Source organism: Drosophila teissieri, chromosome 2R, assembly GCF_016746235.2.
Source record: "Drosophila teissieri strain GT53w chromosome 2R, Prin_Dtei_1.1, whole genome shotgun sequence".
Taxonomy (NCBI): domain Eukaryota; kingdom Metazoa; phylum Arthropoda; class Insecta; order Diptera; family Drosophilidae; genus Drosophila; species Drosophila teissieri.
Genome location: NC_053030.1, coordinates 4099211 through 4117264, shown reverse-complemented (window position 1 = coordinate 4117264; position 18054 = coordinate 4099211). Strand labels below are relative to the sequence as shown.

General features: G+C 42.8%; 4 protein-coding genes across 5 annotated transcripts; 1 reads left to right on the top strand and 3 right to left on the bottom strand.

The window, feature by feature from the left end:
• Positions 1–926: 926 nt before the first annotated feature.
• On the bottom strand, positions 927–3725 carry LOC122612527 (carcinine transporter). Its single transcript, XM_043786209.1, has 7 exons — positions 3597–3725; positions 3314–3538; positions 2907–3089; positions 2499–2757; positions 1847–2438; positions 1386–1784; positions 927–1319 (listed from the first exon to the last, which is right to left on the bottom strand). The coding sequence occupies exons 1-7, from the start codon at positions 3687–3689 to the stop codon at positions 1046–1048; spliced, it is 2025 nt and encodes a 674-aa protein (XP_043642144.1). The 5' UTR covers positions 3690–3725; the 3' UTR covers positions 927–1045.
• Positions 3726–3855: 130 nt separating this feature from the next.
• LOC122612524 (transmembrane 9 superfamily member 2) lies at positions 3856–7851 on the bottom strand. The gene is made up of 5 exons (XM_043786206.1): positions 7469–7851; positions 6256–6450; positions 5212–6194; positions 4993–5152; positions 3856–4932 (listed from the first exon to the last, which is right to left on the bottom strand). Exons 1-5 carry the CDS (start codon positions 7604–7606, stop codon positions 4429–4431), a joined length of 1980 nt encoding a protein of 659 aa, XP_043642141.1. The 5' UTR covers positions 7607–7851; the 3' UTR covers positions 3856–4428.
• A 320-nt stretch (positions 7852–8171) lies between these two features.
• Positions 8172–15534, top strand: LOC122612523 (importin subunit beta). Of its 2 annotated transcripts, XM_043786205.1 has the most exons (9): positions 8172–8294; positions 8491–8641; positions 8790–8975; positions 9681–9922; positions 10000–11028; positions 11094–12020; positions 12085–12556; positions 14991–15103; positions 15229–15534. In XM_043786205.1, exons 3-7 carry the CDS (start codon positions 8918–8920, stop codon positions 12481–12483), a joined length of 2655 nt encoding a protein of 884 aa, XP_043642140.1. In that variant the 5' UTR covers positions 8172–8294; positions 8491–8641; positions 8790–8917; the 3' UTR covers positions 12484–12556; positions 14991–15103; positions 15229–15534. The 2 variants fall into 2 exon arrangements, with proteins under 2 accessions (XP_043642140.1, XP_043642139.1); XM_043786204.1 differs by lacking the exons at positions 14991–15103; positions 15229–15534 and adding an exon at positions 12774–13384 and having other exon boundaries at positions 8173–8294.
• LOC122612526 (alpha-methylacyl-CoA racemase) lies at positions 15477–18003 on the bottom strand. Its single transcript, XM_043786208.1, has 2 exons — positions 17736–18003; positions 15477–17648 (listed from the first exon to the last, which is right to left on the bottom strand). Exons 1-2 carry the CDS (start codon positions 17841–17843, stop codon positions 16635–16637), a joined length of 1122 nt encoding a protein of 373 aa, XP_043642143.1. The 5' UTR covers positions 17844–18003; the 3' UTR covers positions 15477–16634.
• Between the last annotated feature and the right edge of the window lie 51 nt (positions 18004–18054).

The window sequence follows — 18054 nt, the reverse complement described above, 5'->3', positions numbered from 1 at the left end:
AATTTTACTTTTTATTCTACATATGTCTATCCTTACGCATTATTATAACGAGACGTTCCGAACAGCAACACATCTAAACATTTTAAATTGTAACTTAGATTACGATTAGTTTGGAACGTCAACTGAATCATTTGAAAGTATTATTTGCTTCTATAGGAATTTTTTTATTTTTAAATTTTGTTAAAATATGAGTTGTTTTACAAAACCATTAAATGAAGTACACTAAAGTAGGTATGAAAAGAAAGTGCATTGTTGTTTTGCAAGATCTCTTTGGAGTCATAATATTTCTGATCTCCAGCATGACAAAGTCCCACAGGTCCAGAAACTTCCTACGGATGACAGATGCCGCCAGCAGTTGGGAGCCATTTTGCGCATTCCTCTATTATTCACAGCATGAGCCAGTTTTCTGTTTGTTTGACAACAATTAATTGCATAATTGCCTGAATAAATGCATAAATTGATTTGTGAAGTCGCACAAGTGCCAGGCGTACTTATTTATTTATTTATTTTTACCGGATATGTTTGATGCATTTTTTCAATTTCGAAGCTTTTGTAATTCACATAGTTTTTTGCAAAAGTAAACAACTTAGGCATAATGGCAATGCCCTATAATTAACGAAAAGGGAAACAAAACTGATATTAAAACGGGGAAATTGTTGTAGATATAATTTATTACCAGTGGAATTATGATGGAACGATTTGCACATGTCTCTAATTGACAGTGAAATACTACGGAATACACGGAATACACAGAAGTAATATAAATTTAATGTAATTAAAATATGCTGTTTCATGTTAAGTAATTAAAATGTTAAAACATTCATTTCGTTATATTTTATGAAAGGCAATTGCTAACATTGTGCTGCAAAATGGTACATTTTTATTGATTAAATATATTTGTATGTTTCTTTCAAAGAACCCTCTGTCTTAATCGTGTAGTTCTATAATTTATAGATATGTTTTAACATTACGCATTAGATTAATAAATAGTTCGAAAGCAATTATATTTTTTTGATGTGACAAAACTCTTTCTTCACTAAAACTCTTATATCCAATGTGTCAACTGCATGGTGCCATCATGCGTCCTCTGGGTGTCCATGACGCTCATTTGACGCACCAATCGCTTCATCGATGGTCGGTGAACAGGTCGACCACTTCCACTGGCCGTTGTGTCCAGGGGTGTACGCTCGTCAATCCGTGCAGCCGGCTCCCGAACCCGTCGACTGTCCCTCAGTTCTAGTTCTACCTCAGAAGCATTGGTGGAGGAGCCAGCCAGGACATCCAAGTTTTCGTAAGATGCGGGTTGAGATAAAATCTCCCTTAAAAAATTAACAGGATATAGCAAACTATACCTTCCTTGATCACCGTAGGCATATTAAACTTACGGCTTTTGAGCGCATCTACAGCAATCTTTGAACTGCCAGTTCTTTCCGAACTCTTCGCCCTCCTCGATGGTCTGCGGCAAGCGGTGATGCAGTGTTTCCGGCAACCGCAATCCAGTCATGCCGCCCAGCATCGAAAGAAAGCCCATGATAACTAAGGGCAGTTTAAGATTGTCCTTTCCCAAGTAGGTAATAAAAGGTATGCCAATGAGACCCAATCCTCCGATATAACTGGAAGCACCAATGCCGATTCCTCGAACCTGAGTGGGATAAAGTTCCCCGGCAAAGGGATATATGATCAGGAAGGAAGCGGATAGCAAGGCCTTGGATACTAGATAAAGCACAAGGGTCTCATCCACGGCATCATCGGGCAACATTACAGTAATCACACAAGCCACGCCCCTGAAAAATGTTGGGTCATTTAGAATTTTACACAAGAAACAGATGATGGGTCAAACACCTACCCCAATATCATTGATAAACTCAAAGGCCATCTTCGGCCCCAGGTATCCATGAAGTACCAGCAGCACAAATAACTTGGCAACTCCACAACTGCCGAGAGGAAGAAGCTGACATACTGATTGGTTCCCAACGCAGGTCCGTAGTAACTGAGTCCCAGATAAACCGTCTCATTGGCAAACCAACTCAGCGTGATCAGGATGGTCTTTAAACGCATATTGGGGGTGCGACAGAGATCCGCCAGCCCCACATTAGCCATTTTTTTCTTTTGCTTCTTGAGCTTATCCCGTCGAATCTGAGCCTCTAGCTTGAGATGCACAGCCTGGGGAAATTCCCTACCATTCACCTTTGCCATGCGCTCCAGAATCTTGAGGGCTTCCTCCAGACGACCACGCATCAAAAGCCATCGCGGTGATTCCGGCATGACAAACATGTACAAAAAATAGGCGTAAAACGGCAGTGAGGTTATATAGGATAGGCGCACCCAATCCCGCTCCAAGTAGGTGACCACGGACAGGAGCATGATGCCCGAAGTGTAAAAGGTGCACGTCATCACAGTCACGAAGGATCGATAGTTCTCACCCACCAGTTCCAAAGCTGCAATGTGAAACGGAAAAGTTATAAGTATAAAACAGGACTAAATAGTCATATACCCACATATTATAAAAGGTATCTGATAGACAGCTGGAATAGTAAGTCCAACGATGACGCGACTGCCGGCCCAAGTCCAGAAATCCTTGCTTAGCGAAGTCAATAAGCTGCCAGCCAGCAAAGTGGCCAAACAGACGAAATAGGAAAGCCTTCGTCCACCACGATCATTGAGTAATCCGAAAAGATAAACTCCCACGGGACCGCCAGTATTAAGGGCAGCTAATCCAATCGTAGGATAAATATCCTGATCGCACACTAAATCGAACTGAAAATTAGGGATTTCGTGGTTTTGAGTATGGCCATGCTATACTCCTGGCTAAAGGATGTACAGATGCTTGGGAAATGATTCGAGCGTCTCCTACATAAATGACATTGTAGTTTCAGATGAAGGCTTGATGTTCTAGGAGTGCGCACATCAATCACAATAGAGGACCAGACGACGCTTGTGTTATACTCCCATCCCTCTCCGCACTTGATCAGTGGCCAACTGGTGTTCGGTTCCATGCTTGTCAGGTCATTCTCTTCCCCCGATTCAAGGAGTTGCGTCCAGTTGACTCCGTAGGTATAACATTTGCTGTAGACCAGTTTGCCATCATCCTTGAACGAATCAGTCTCATTAGTTATTGAAAAATATAAATAGAAGGCATAGGTTAGCTTAAACTCTATGGGTATAATCAATAAGACATCTGTTAAGTTTCCCCCTCCCCTTTCAACCACTCATCGAACAACCCTCGTATGGACCCTTCACCTTAAGCAACGCACAATCAATGGGCTGACTTGATTACCTTAGCTGCAGCACTAGTATGGCTGCAATTACTCACCAGTTCCCGGGGTATGGATAGCGATTTTCGCTGCTCCAGGGGCAAGCCGAGAAGCTCTGGGATGCGACACCAATAGTCATCCGGAGTATCAGCCATAAACAATTGGTTAAAGGCACAAAAACCGCACGGTATGCAGGCAGGCAGACAAATTCCGAACACCAAGAGCTTCTGGTACTTGCCAAATTCGCCAATAGTGGGCAGAAGGTCATCCAGATCGAAGGCCTCCTGGAAAGCAAACAGGAAGTCTAAGAAAGATCAAGGACCGCGTCTTACAGATACGCACATCCACTGAGGGCTGGGACTCGGGCTTGTGGCGTTGTCGCAGCTCCGAAAGTTCATCGTACTCGTCCCCATCGTTGTCCGATATATCTGACATGGATGCGCCGCTAGACAAGCTCTGAGCTGGAAATGTTTACTCGCACTGACTGGTTGCCCCAGCTCGCGGAAGCCATAGAAACAACATCTGACAATTGTCAGTTTGTCTAGGGTTGAAAGAAAGAGCTGGTTCTGTTGACAGTAAAAAATTAGTCCCAGAGGGCTCGTAATTTATAGTTTTGTTTATTCTTTAGTCGCAAGTTAGATTTAAATAGTTTAAACTAAAGTATTTAAAATATTACACGTGAATTCAATCCTGCTCGAATAACGGCTAAGACGAGCCACTAATTACAGTTTATAGGCTTTGATATTACAAGTAAAGAAAGGGGTTTAAAGTACTTCGTTTTGCAGCTCAGTACTTTTTAAAGGGCTTTTAGTTTTTTGAATAACTTCTTTTTTTTTTTGGAATCGTTGCTAGAGCTGGGAAATGGACAATGCTAAACTTTACGCCTAAAGATTAACAGAACGAAGAGCTATACAAAAGATGATTCAAGTCATTTTAACTCCAACTCGTTTGCTGTTTACTGCTTAAAAATTATTGCGCGCTTCGTTACTCCACTGTTTTTCGCCTGATACAAACATATGTTATTATACACATATTAATCGTAATTATAGTAAACAGAAAACTGTCTGTGCCGGGCGCACAGCGCAGAAATCACACACACATTAGGCTTAAGTGTAAATTTGTGGCTACACATACAAAAATACATTCGCACGAGCTTCTTCTTGAATTATGCCGTTTAATCCACCTTTACCACACTATAGATCTTGCGTATGAACCAAAAGCATGCGAAGAACCCAATGGAGCCTGTCAGCAAGAAGAACAAGAATACCATAATGGCCGTGTAGCCAAAATACAGGAACGTTGATGCACTGTCCTTGATCGATAGCTTCGTGACAAAATAGTGGCAGCAGTAGATGAACAGATAGACTGCCGTGAAGCCGGACGTCAAAAAGGAGCGCCACCACCAATGATAGTCCTCCGCACACAAGTGGAAGTAGCACAGCAGAATGGTGGTCTCCGAGCATGTGATGACCAATATGACAAAGACCAGGAACAGAAAGCCGAACATGTAGTAAATCTGACTGGACCAAAGCGAGCTCAGGATAAAGAACAACTGAATGAAAATGCAGCCAAAGGGTAGAACGCCGCCCATAACGATACCAGGAATAGGCTGTGTGTAGATCGACTGGTCCGGAATCTGACGGGGAATCTGGTTGGTACGCACAGGGTGCTCCAGTGCCTGAATGCAGAAATAGAAATAAGAGGAATTAGGGTACAAACTATGAAAGTATATACTTACGCGCTTGCGGAAACCAAAGTAAGCTCCAACAAAGGTTAGTGGCACGGAGACGCCAAACCACAAGGCAAGTAGAGCAATTAGCGTGCTAAATGGCACAGCTCCGGAGCTATTTTCCCACCACAGCACCAGGTTCATAACGAAAAACAATGAGAAGACGACACTAAAAATCGAAAACAATTTAAAAAATGGGAAACTTTTAATACAGCTTTAACAACTTACCCAGGGCAAACGATCGAGGTAAGGATTACATTACTCTTCCATTTCAGCCCCCCGAAACTCTTGTAAATACGCGCCGACACGTAACCAGCCGGTGTTCCCAGCGAAACAAACAAAACCATGGAACAGGTCATCAGGGCTCCCCGATTGGCTGGCGACAAGAAACCCAGGCAGGCAAATGCTAAGGTGATCATGGACATCACCAGCACCTGCACACCAGAGCCCAGAAAAACCGACAACAGCATGCCCTTACGCGGCGGCCTGAACACATCACCATGGACCAGCTTCCAGCCAAACTCCTCCTGGGCATCCTCACCACTATCCATCTGATTATAGCGAGCAATATCTTTGTGCAAAGTACGGAGCATTATCATTGCCACCATACCACTCAGGAAAAGGACTATAACAAGGGAATTGAGTATGGAGAACCATTGGATATTTGTGTGCGGCATGGATTCCAAAATGTAGTCCCAACGTGACGACCATTTGATTGAATCATTCTTTACAAATTTCACGCTGTACGTGTAAACGATTTCAAGCTGCTCTCCAGCCTTTAAAGAGTTCTCACTGATTGCCAGTGGTTCTGTGCTCAAGCAGTTGGGGTTTTTGGGATCCGTATGCTTGATAGATTTGGGAGTTACTTTTACAGAGATTATGCGTCCACTGTTACCGAACTGAATTCCCCAGTCCTCCGATTGTCCGCTGTGGTATGTAATCTCGAGATCCACATGATTGAAAGGATAATAATGCAAGGGCTGGTTATATATGGAGTTGATGGGACAGCCTTCGCCATCACTGCGAACAAGACAACCCATGGGAAATCCGATTCCGCAGTATTGCTTGCCGTTCTCCAGTGGGTAGCACCATGTAACCGGCATGTTGTCCACAATCCAGTGGTGTTGGTAATTCAAGCTGATGCCCTTCTTAAGAACCATCATGCGGCGGTTGCTACCCGGATCGTCTCCTTTGTAAGTCTTGACACAGGCCTAAATAAAATAGCATATAATGGGCTTATGTTGCAAATGCGTTAATATTGTTTAATCTTACGGCCGCACATTGCTGATTTTCCAAGAACTGAATTTTATAGGGTCCTGGACGTATTCGCTCTCCGAACACCACCTGGCCGAGATTCTCCACCGGAGAGTTCTGCTCTTCGCCCAAACAAAAGTCGAAGTGGTGGTACTCATAAGGTATTACGGATTCCTCAGTGTTTAAGCGGTTCACGTACAACAAGATTTCCGACTGAAGGAGATATTAAGGAATTAGATCAATCAATTGGTTTGACAACTCTTGATTAGGGTATTTCTGTGTACATATGTATATGTTAATGTATGTATAGTGTTAATCTTAGAATTTTAAAAATGTTTGCTATTGTATTGGATAATTTGACCCATTAATGTTCTTCTTTTTTGTGTTTTAAGAAACTATATTATAAAAAAGCTATCCTAGGTTGTTAAAAACAATTGAATTTAAAACCCCTAACTTATCAGTGGGCAAAAGTTAATTTAAGCGTAAAACCGTTTAACATTTGGTCGAACTCCTAAAATTATGGGTTAATTAAAAATATCTTTTGATTTGTTTATGATAATATAAAACAAATAAAAACAATAGCTCATGCTTTATCAATTCATCCAATATTAATTAATCACTTAAAGGGCTAACCGTTATCTCTTGCTTATATCGAGCTTAAAACCAATGTTGTTTGAAATAACCACAAACTGCCGATTTTGAAAATTATTTAATACAGAATTATAAACTGTGATCCAGCAGAGTGTAGTCTCCTCCACTACGTTATAAACTTAATTTTATAATTATAGTATGATTATTAAAAAGAAAATAGTTCTTATAAACGTAATGCTTTTAAGCTTAATAATTTTAACCCTTTCAATTTTAACTCTTTCTCTGGTTTGGTTGTTGGTTAGCTGCCAGTGATTAACATTTATCTTAAGAGCAGCAGCCCCAAAATCTGCCTTCGCGTGCCAGCTGAACCAACATTAGAACTCCCATTGTGGTCCAGCTAGTGTAGCAAGCCAACGTAGGCAACGTCAGCAGAAGTTGAGATACAGAACCACATATGGACCCGACATACAACTAGAAAATGGGCTTATCAGTGCTTCCGCTTCTGACTGCCATTAGGGGAATATATCACCAATGTACATCACTATTTCCACTGGCTTTGCTAATTGTGGCGGGCGTGGAGCAAACACACCCACTATCTACGTACATATGTATGTATGTACATATGTACATCTGCACCTACCTTGCATGTGGATGAGACGTCGGTTTTCTTGCAGAAATTAACCGGTGCCAGTCCGGGCAGATAGAACGCCTGTATCGGGGTCGCCAGGTGCAAGAGGATTATGCCTAGGAGCGGCAAAAGTCCGGAGAGAAGGATCATCTCGAGTTTGGGTGGCCAACGAACGGTTGGAGCAGCCGACCTTCTTCCTTTAATTCTACGGGATGTAGTCTCAACCTGACCGTGTCAGCGATTCTTTGCCACACGCTTCGGATCGGCGGGCCACGCACAAGCCGTACTATCTGGATATTTATCGGAATATACGGAGTTTTTCGAGTGTTTTTACTACGTTTCCTCTTTTTTGCCGAACGTCAGCACTGTAGCAGCGTTGCCACCTAGTCCAGCTGAAAGGGCTGCCAACTGGATGGCGAAAAATTGCCAACATATGCGAAGTTATTACCTTGAAAATCTGTAACTACTATTATTATTATTCTTATTATTATTGATTTTGTTATTATTACTTGCAAATCCGGGTTTCTGGGACTAATGAACTGTTATATTTAAATTAATTTACTGACTTGTTCTCCAAAATTATGCAAGCGATAAATAAAAACGATTAGTTGTGATAGATATTCTTAGATATTCCCATTAACAGTTTCGGAAAATATGATCAAATTTTGTTATTTTATACGTTGTTTTACCTACGACTCTTAAATCATTTTATTCGATTATTTAGTTATACTAGTTCTATCGTTTGACTGCTTCTTTGCTTAAAAAATTCTTCGATAAGCCCCAACATTCAAATTTAACGATTGATTTTTAGGGAGGCGAACGGAATTTCATGGAATCGGTAAGTATTTGGGCCTTTACCACAACAATATTCTTTTTTGTCGAGTTTTTTCACACTTCTTACGCATCTAAGGATACTTCATTAATGTGTGAATAGAATTACAAACTGCCGATAGTTGAATGAAAACCATCGAAAAGCTGTAGCTAATTTCATCGAAACCTCGACAGTAGCGAATAAAAATCGATTTTTGTTTCAGCCCTACTTCAATTCGGAGCCTCAAGAAATATAAGCAGATAAACGGAAGTTCTGCGACATTTAAATAGGATTACAATAAATATACATAACTAAGTAAATCGCCGTCAGGAATCCCGCGCTTTTTTACTGTTCCGGAGAAAACCAAACACAATGTGAGTAGAATGTGGAGTTCCACTGGACGCGCCTGTATGTGTGTGCGCGAAAAAATCAATTTGAGTGACGTTCGAGGTGTTGCAACCTGTCGCCAATTTCAGCGGAGCAGCTTACTAAGTTTACTTCTTTTGTCTCCACTATTTGCAGCCGAAAGACTAGCATTGTCTAGTAATTACGCAAAAATTCCATCACCCACACACTCACACAGACGCACGAGCTGCAGAAAGAAACGGAAAGGGAAGTAGAAATCATATAGACAGAAAAAGTGCGAAAACATGACTTCCGATATCGCCATGCAATTGATTGCCATTTTGGAGAAGACGGTGTCGCCAGGTGAGTTTCCCCCACTCGTACATATGTACAAATCTGAAAACTATGGATTTTTTCTTCGATTGGCGGGAGGGACGCGCGTTGTATGTTGCGCAGGGTTGCAATAGGCGCTCGCATATGTTTGGTTGCTAGGGGCTTACGCACACATGTGCATCCACGTACATACATATTGGTATGTCCCCCCTGGCAGCGCGTCTGTGTGTCGCAGTACTCGCGTTCCTACAATTAAGGATTTACGAACAGCCTGAGACATAACCTCACTAACTCTAGGAATCGGTGAGGCGTCGCTTCGGAGTCACCCTCGTATGCTTGGTGGCCAGTTCTTCCGGTTGCCGATAAAGAATGCCTGCGAACTTGCGCATTGCTTGGAGATAACATGCTTCATGCTTCATGCCGCAATTCAGTGCTTAGCTCTTTAAGGCAAACACCCTTTCAATGCATTGGCCATTAACTGTGTTCTTATTAAACAATATTCTTCGAATGTACATATACCCTTTCCCCTTATGAAAGAAGGCGAAGTCAGTCCCTGTTCACTCCATCATGTTCCAATACTATATAAATGTTAAGGCCTATCCCAAAGCTTTAATCCGACCCCAAAATGGTGGCCTGACACGTCCATAAATGCAATCTTCTATTGACATTAATCGAAATTTCTTATTGTCCATTCTTACTTGGAATTTTCACTTGCTAAATTCCGGACATTTTCAGACAAAAATGAGTTGCTATCGGCGAAGAACTTCCTGGAGCAGGCGGCGGCCAGCAATCTGCCAGAATTTCTCAAGGCGCTGTCAGAGATCTTAGTGAACACGACCAACAGCGCGGTGGCGCGAATGGCAGCCGGTCTTCAGCTGAAGAACCACCTGACCAGCAAGGACGAGAAGATCAGCCAACAGTACCAGGAGCGCTGGCATCAGTTTCCCAGCGAAATCCGCGAGTTGATCAAGAATAACGTAAGTTATATATAAACTGCTATGAAACATTTTACTTGTAGTACGGGTGGCACTAAATAACTGCGAATTTCTTTCAGATCCTGGCTGCTTTGGGTACCGAGAACACGAGACCGTCCTGCGCCGCCCAGTGCGTGGCCTATGTCGCCGTGATCGAACTGTCCATAAACCGCTGGCCCATGCTGATCCAGACACTGGTGAACAAGGTGGTCAGCGAAGGATCCAGCGAGATGCATCGCGAGTCCGCGCTGGAGGCGATTGGCTACATCTGTCAGGACATTCGTTTCGGCGTCCTGGAGAACCAGTCCAACGATGTGCTCACTGCTATTATTCACGGCATGAGAAAGGTGGAACCGAGCAATCATGTACGCTTGGCGGCCACCACGGCCCTTCACAACTCGCTGGAGTTTACCAAATCAAACTTTGAAAAGGACATGGAGCGCAACTTCATCATGGAGGTGGTGTGCGAAGCCACTCAGTGTCAGGATTCGCAAATCTGCGTCGCCGCTCTGCAGTGTCTGGTGAAGGTTATGACCCTTTACTACCAGTTCATGGAGCCCTACATGGCACAGGCTCTTTTTCCTATTACCTTGGCAGCCATGAAGTCAGAGAACGATGCTGTAGCGCTGCAAGGCATAGAGTTCTGGACGAACGTCTGCGATGAGGAGGTAGATCTGGCTATCGAAAGCCAGGAGGCCACCGATCAAGGCCGCGCTCCGCAGCGAGTATCCAAGCACTATGCTCGCGGTGCTCTGCAGTTCCTGACGCCCGTTCTCGTGGAGAAACTAACCAAGCAAGACGAGTGCGATGACGAGGACACCTGGAGCCCGGCGAAGGCCTCCTCCGTTTGCCTCATGGTGCTGGCCACCTGTTGCGAGGATGAGATTGTGCCACATGTGCTTCCCTTCATCAAGGAAAACATAGAGTCACCTAATTGGCGATTCCGCGACGCAGCGGTGATGACTTTCGGCTCCGTGTTGAATGGATTGGAGACCAATACTTTAAAGCCGCTCGTGGAGCAGGCCATGCCCACGCTTATTCGACTGATGTACGACTCCAGTGTTATCGTGCGCGATACCACCGCCTGGACCTTCGGACGCATTTGCGATGTGCGTAGGAGGGAAAGTTTAATGAAGATGCATATTACTAATTTTTAACTGCTTTTCCCTAACAGATAATTCCCGAGGCGGCTATCAACAAGACATATCTTCAAACTCTTCTGGAGTGCTTCGTGAAGAGCTTAAAGTCGGAGCCCCGTGTAGCGGCCAACGTGTGCTGGGCCTTCATTGGCCTTTCCGATGCCGCTTGCGAGGCAGCGGTCACCACCGAGGGAGAGACTCCGGAGACTTACGCCTTGTCCCCGTACTTTGAGTACATCATCACCCAGCTGCTGGAAACCACTGATCGATCGGATGGAGCTCAAGCCAACTTGCGAGGCGCTGCTTATGAAGCACTGATGGATATGATCAAAAACTCGCCCCTGGATTGCTATTTGGTGGTACAGCGCACCACGCTGGTGATTTTGGAGCGCTTAAACCAAGTGATGCAGATGGAAACCCAGATAAACAATCACAGCGATCGTCACCAGTTCAACGACCTACAATCGCTTCTTTGCGCCACTCTGCAAAGCGTTTTGAGGAAGGTCCATGAACAGGATGCTCCTCAAATTTCCGATGCTATCATGACCGCTCTGCTGACCATGTTTAACTCAAGTGCTGGAAAGTCGGGTGGAGTGCAGGAGGATGCCTTCCTGGCCGTTTCGACCCTGGTTGAACTTTTGGGAGCACAGTTCGCCAAGTACATGCCGGCTTTTAAGGACTTCCTCGTCATGGGTCTGAAGAATCATCAGGAGTACCAGGTCTGCTGCGCATCTGTTGGTCTCACCGGCGACATTTTCCGCGCCCTTAAGGACCTAATGGTGCCCTACGCCAACGAGATTATGACCGTATTGATAAACAATCTAGCGGAACCGACTTTGCATAGAAGCGTCAAGCCCCAGATCCTGTCGGCTTTCGGGGATATTGGGTTGAGCATTGGCAGCCACTTCCTGACATATTTGAGCATGGTCCTAGATATGTTGCGCGCTGCGTCCAATCTGCAGGTTAGGGTTCTTAAAACACATATGGTAAAGAAATGAACCGTTAACACGTTTTATTCATTTTCAGACGGACGCCAACAACTTTGATATGAACGAATACATAAACGAGCTGCGTGAAAGCGTTCTTGAAGCCTACACCGGCATCATTCAGGGTCTTAAGGGCGTGGACCAGACTGCTCATCCTGACGTTATGCACATGGAGCCTCACCTGATGCACATTATTTCGTTCATTAAGCGCATCGCTCAGGAGGGCGACGTGTCCGACTCGATGTTGGCCAGTGCCGCTGGCTTCATTGGCGATCTTTGCACTTCGTTCGGTCCGCGGCTGTACCCGCTGCTGGACGATGCCATCATTACACAATTCCTGGCCGAGGGCAAGCGCTCCAAGGCGCAGCGAACCAAGATGCTGTGCACCTGGGCCGTCAAGGAGATCAAAAAAATCAATACCCAGGTCATCACGCAGTAGGCCACCTGCTAGAGGTTAATGTTTCTCTGCTTCCCACCAGACCCTCAAGATTGTATGTTATGCAGTCAAACTGGTGAGTACATGACATTCCCACTAAGTGTTGCATCATCGAATGAGTGGTTACCTAGGATGTGTCGATTCTTGGAAAACAATTCTTGAAAACATTAAAAAAAATGGTATTTGTAAAACGTTTCTAATCGTAGTTGCTTGCGCCAAAATCGACCATTCTACTATGATTGATCCGAGTTTGTTTTTAATTTTCATTTTCACACATTTCTCTATTTTTGCAGTCCAGTCCGAATTCTCTGATAAAAAGATTCTATCTGCTAAGTTTGTTTGTCCGATATATTGTTGCTGTGCAACTTCTAAATGCTAAGACCAACTGTTTATAAAACTCCCCCCTAGTTTTAAGCTCCATTACGAACCACTGTTTCGACTCAATATTTTAATTAAGGTCTGTTAATATTCGTGTGAGTTATTTATCTCTTACTTATTGTCCTCGCTCGGTAATGCAAATCCAAAAACGAACTACCCATTGACTAAAGCACTTCGCAATTGATAGTTACTGCTGTACGGACTTTGACATTTTTACAAACCGGCTTTAATGGCAGTTTAGTTTTGGGTAGGCTACGGCAACCAGCGCTTTAGTAACCCGATTTTAAGCATTACCAAAAAGGCAAACGAAGCTGTTATTCAAATTATGTAAAATTTAAAATTACTTATAAAAATCGGTAGAAAATAGTTGCTTTAACAAGAAAAAATACATTGAATGCATTGCTGCCCCCTTTGGAAACATTAACTTGTAGCGGATTTAAGAGCCACGCTTTAGGATCTAAGAACTCATGTATCTATCCTACTACCCTCACTAGCCCAACAAAAAAATATATAAATTAAGAATGAATGTCTTGAGTGTGAACCGAACCGAATGTGATGGAGTGAAATATATGGCTGAGATCGAGTATGTATTACCTAGAGTATATAAGTTGCGTGCCTGTGGTCCGACCCCTATCCCCATTGCCAATAGTTATGCTGTGATGAATGCTTGAGGGAAACTCTGTAAGTGGTATTTTGATTGCGAGAGACCCCACAAAAAGTTTAAAACTGGATAAGGATTTCCCTTTTTTGTGGCGCGCGTGTGTATCGGCGTGTTGTGTGATATTATGGATTAAGCGTAAGAACTTTTCTAGTGAAACGAATGATTTTAGACCTAAGGAAAACCGAACAGCAATTCAAAAAGATTTTAAACGGATTTGAATTTAAATTTACAAGCAAACGAAACGAACCTAAATGTTAAACACTCAAGACGACTGAAAACGAAACCAACCTAGCAACTAAAACGAAATACGAAATGACTTAGGGACGTACAAAGGCCTGGGCGTGGCTGTTTCACGGACCCAGCTCCTAAATTACTTTAAAGACAAACCCCAAGCGTAAGTCAGCCTCGCTCAAAGCCCGCAGAAGCACGAACTTTGGAAATTATTTTATTTTTTGTGTTTACGATTTAGTGTGCTCTCATTAATTCCAACCAATGACGCTTAGTTAGTTTACCCCTCATTTTACCTTTTGTATTTACCTAAAAGTGGGGAAAACAACAACGAGAAACAAAGAATACAGCAAAAATAACAACCAAGCAACTACCTGCAGCACACACAACACTTGTATAATTAATATATATATATTAGGTAAACGCAACTACTAAAAATAAATACGCAACGGACCAGGGTATACAAAAAACATAACTAAATAAATCGCAGGGGTGCTGGAAAATTTATAAAAATTTGCAATTATGCTAACGACTTCTTAAAGTGTGTTGCACATATTTTACTTGAAATCGAAACGATTTGCCAGCATACTTTTTGATGCATTAGGAAAGATTTGAAATTCTTGAATTCTTTAAATGCAAATTCTTTGGCACCCCGCAAACCATAAGTTCCATAGAGATATAGAACGCATAAAGACACTACATGACAGCTTGATAGGAAAAACAGCGAATCATACTTCATTTAGTTATTTTATCATAAACAAACCATAGAAACCATACAAAAACATAACCAGAAACTACCTTACGAAAAAGACGCGACTGTGAACAATGGAGAAGTAAATGGAGGATACAAATGAAGGCGAAAGTAACCGTTTAAAATCTTTTCACAACATACACTGAGAATACGTGAAAACGAGAATGAAGTGTTCTATTGTGAACTACTGTAGATATAAGCGCACATAAAATACGGATTCTGTACACATTTCGAAAATTAGGTTGAAGTCCTGTTCCAAACTATGCATGAATTCTGAGGTTCTACAAGTTGTCATTTCAAAAGCTAAATAGTCTCATTGGTAATATTTGTCTAGTTTCGCAATAAAGTATCGCACAGCCGTCCAAGAAAGAAATAAATTAACATTTGATTTATCAGATTTGAACATATCAGAAAAGGAACTTTGAAATGACAACTTAGAGCGCTTAAGGAAAACATGAAATGCCCACATTAATTAGATAAACATAACATTAGCTATGAATGATCGTATGCGGATGATATAGATGAGTGACTCCGAATCTTGGGATAATCGAAAGCTGAGCAACGCCTACTGGAACGTGAACGTTAAAGGCTGTGGCATGCAACATGTAAGTGATGCCTAGAATTTTATAATTCATATAGCAACTTATGTTAGCTGATATAGAAGACAAACCATCACACACTCCAAGCGAAATCGTAGCTAATAATCACATTTCTCAACCTTTTTCCACAGGTGTGTTGATTGAGTTGATTGAGCATCATCACTAATGCTTGGTGCTGAAAATGATGAGGAAGATACTTGTGGATTGAATGAAGATGATGATTTGTGAAATTTGTAATGCCTGTCGATGGTTGTTTAAGAGAGTGACTGATGAACGGAGGAGTATGTCTAGCAGAAATCATCAACAAACTAAAACACGTCACTCAACCCATTTAGCACAAATTTCTACCTTTTATACATACCTACATTTCCCAGTTTTATAAACAGCAGAGTGCTTGGACCTGTGACTGAGTAAAGTTGTATGTAACCATTCCAAAAGCAAACATAAAATCATTAAAATTGAGGGACTAACGAGTTTGTAACACCTAGCTGTTAAGAAGAGTTCATGTCACTAGAGTAAGCCAGGGAATTGGCAAACGGTTTAGGGGCAAGCTCCAATAAAAAGGCATGGTGGACCCACTTTTTGGAGACTCCACTATGTAGACTAAGGGTTTTCAACGGGCTTGCCTTTTGACCCCTGCCGCGTGTGCGAATGGTCGTCGTCTGATATAAGATAAAAAAAAAAATAAACTAATATGCAACTGTAACTTTGCCTGTGATCCGATCATCTGTATGGAGTGTACGCTGTGTGAAAGACTTGTGTGGATATATAAGATATCTGTGAAGTAAGAAAAAGCACCCCGCGCAGCAAAGAAGCGATATTTTTTTGTAAACATTTAAAGGATTGCAATTGAATGCACAAATGAAGGTGTGAGCTAAAACAAATGAAAAACGTAACATATGGTACTGATTTTATACTGAGAACTGAGACTTACTATATACATACAACAAACAACAAGACAAGCAACATACTTAAGGACTCACGAGGATTACTTTACGCGGGACTCTAAACAACGTACAACACACGAAACGCCAACTAGTGAAATTTACACCTTTCCCACACATTACTCACATAACAAGCCACTTACTACTACCTACTACTTATTACACCAACGTACATATGAGCATTATAATCGATTATCTTAAATATACACTGACGATTGGTGACGCTGACGCGCGGTGCTTTAGCCGAAAGTAATTTAAGTATATGTGCTACTCGGTATGCTAGGTAATCCTAATTAGCCAGTAAGTAGGGATGCGCGAGAGAACCTTTGATCCACGATTGCAAGAGGAGAGAATCAATTATGTTACGTTATTTAGTATGCTGATGCTGTATTATCAATTACAAACAATGAAACCCCTCTGAATATCAAAGTGCGGCCTAACTGTTCCAAATCAAATTGTATGACTGATAGTTTGTACGCGAAATTTTAGCAAATGTAATCTGTGTCTGTGTGCAAGAGCGAGAATAAACGAATTTTGAGTGCAAGAGCAACCAGAAATGTGTTTTATTGGGATGGCATTCAAGCGGAGAGGTTCTACAGCTTGGCCCTCTCTGGAAACGTAACTACCCCCGATTCCACCAAGTCCTTTAATTCGTGGGGCTTAAGATCTAATTCGTCTATCCAATTCACCTGCGCATCATCAGTTGCCTTGGGCAACTTTCCTGGAGTTCTGCTTAGGAGTGGAGCGGGACGTGGCGCCACTAAATCCTCAATCACCTCGAACGATTTCCTCTCCTTGTTGTGATCGTGTCTATGAACCTCGCGGAAGTCCAGAACGGGATAGACACAGGCATCCACATCCTCAAATATTTGCGACCATTCAGCTTGGGTCTTGGAAAGGAAAGCTTTAGTCAGAAGTTTCCTTCCCCGATCCTGATGTTCTTCGCCAAACTGGCTGACATCTTCGGGCAGTTTTAAACGCTGTTTTAGCAGCTCAAAGAACTGCGGTTCCAAGGCGCCCACAGACATGTAGCGACCATCTTTGGTTTCGTAGGTATCATAAAAGTACGATCCACCATCGATGAGGTTGTCACCCCGATCCCTCCACCAAATATCCAGATTCCGGGACATAAACAGCCAACTGGCCACATAGGCCGCTCCCTCGACCATCGAGGCATCTACCATTTGACCGTTTCCCGAGTTGTGGCGCTCCAAGAGGGCAAGGAAAATTCCCATAGCGCACATTACACTGCCCCCAGCAAAATCGGCCAGAAGATTAATGGGCGCAGTGACCTTTTCGTGGCGCCTGCCCAGCATGGAGAGTACTCCAGATAATGCAGCGTAGTTGATATCGTGCCCCGCCCGTGGTGCCAGTCTTCCATGTTGTCCAAAACCCGTGAGGCGGGCATAAATCAGGCGGGGATTGGCTGCGCACAAGTCGGTGGGACCCAGATTTAGTTTCTCCATTACTCCCGGTCGAAAGGGTTCGATGAGCACATCGCACTTCTTGGCCAACCGTCGCACCAGTTGCTGACCTTTTGGGTTCTTCAGATCCAGGCTTAGCGTGCGTTTTCCCTGCTGCAGTACATCCAAAGGGTTTTCTATCACCTGAATGAGAAGGGAACATAGGACTCACATTATAAAATCATTTTTGAGGATTAGATATGTATTAAATGTAACGCCCGATTTGCTTACCTTGTCAATGCGGGTCACGGTGGCCCCAAAATCAGTTAGGATCTTGCCACAAAATGGTCCTGGTGCTAAGCCCACGAATTCTAATACCTTGATGCCTTTGAGCGGCATCTTTTGAGGAGTTTTTGGCCGAAAAGTAGTAGGAAAATTAAGTGCACTTTGAACAGCATTGAAACAGGGATGCCAACTTGTAGGTGATTTTTTATATTCTTACGAGACAAGGAAGTCGAAAATATCTGCGCTGCACAATTAAATAACTTGAATCTCCAGTTCCTGCCTTTGTATTTATTTATTATATATTTCAATTCAATCTTGTTAAATC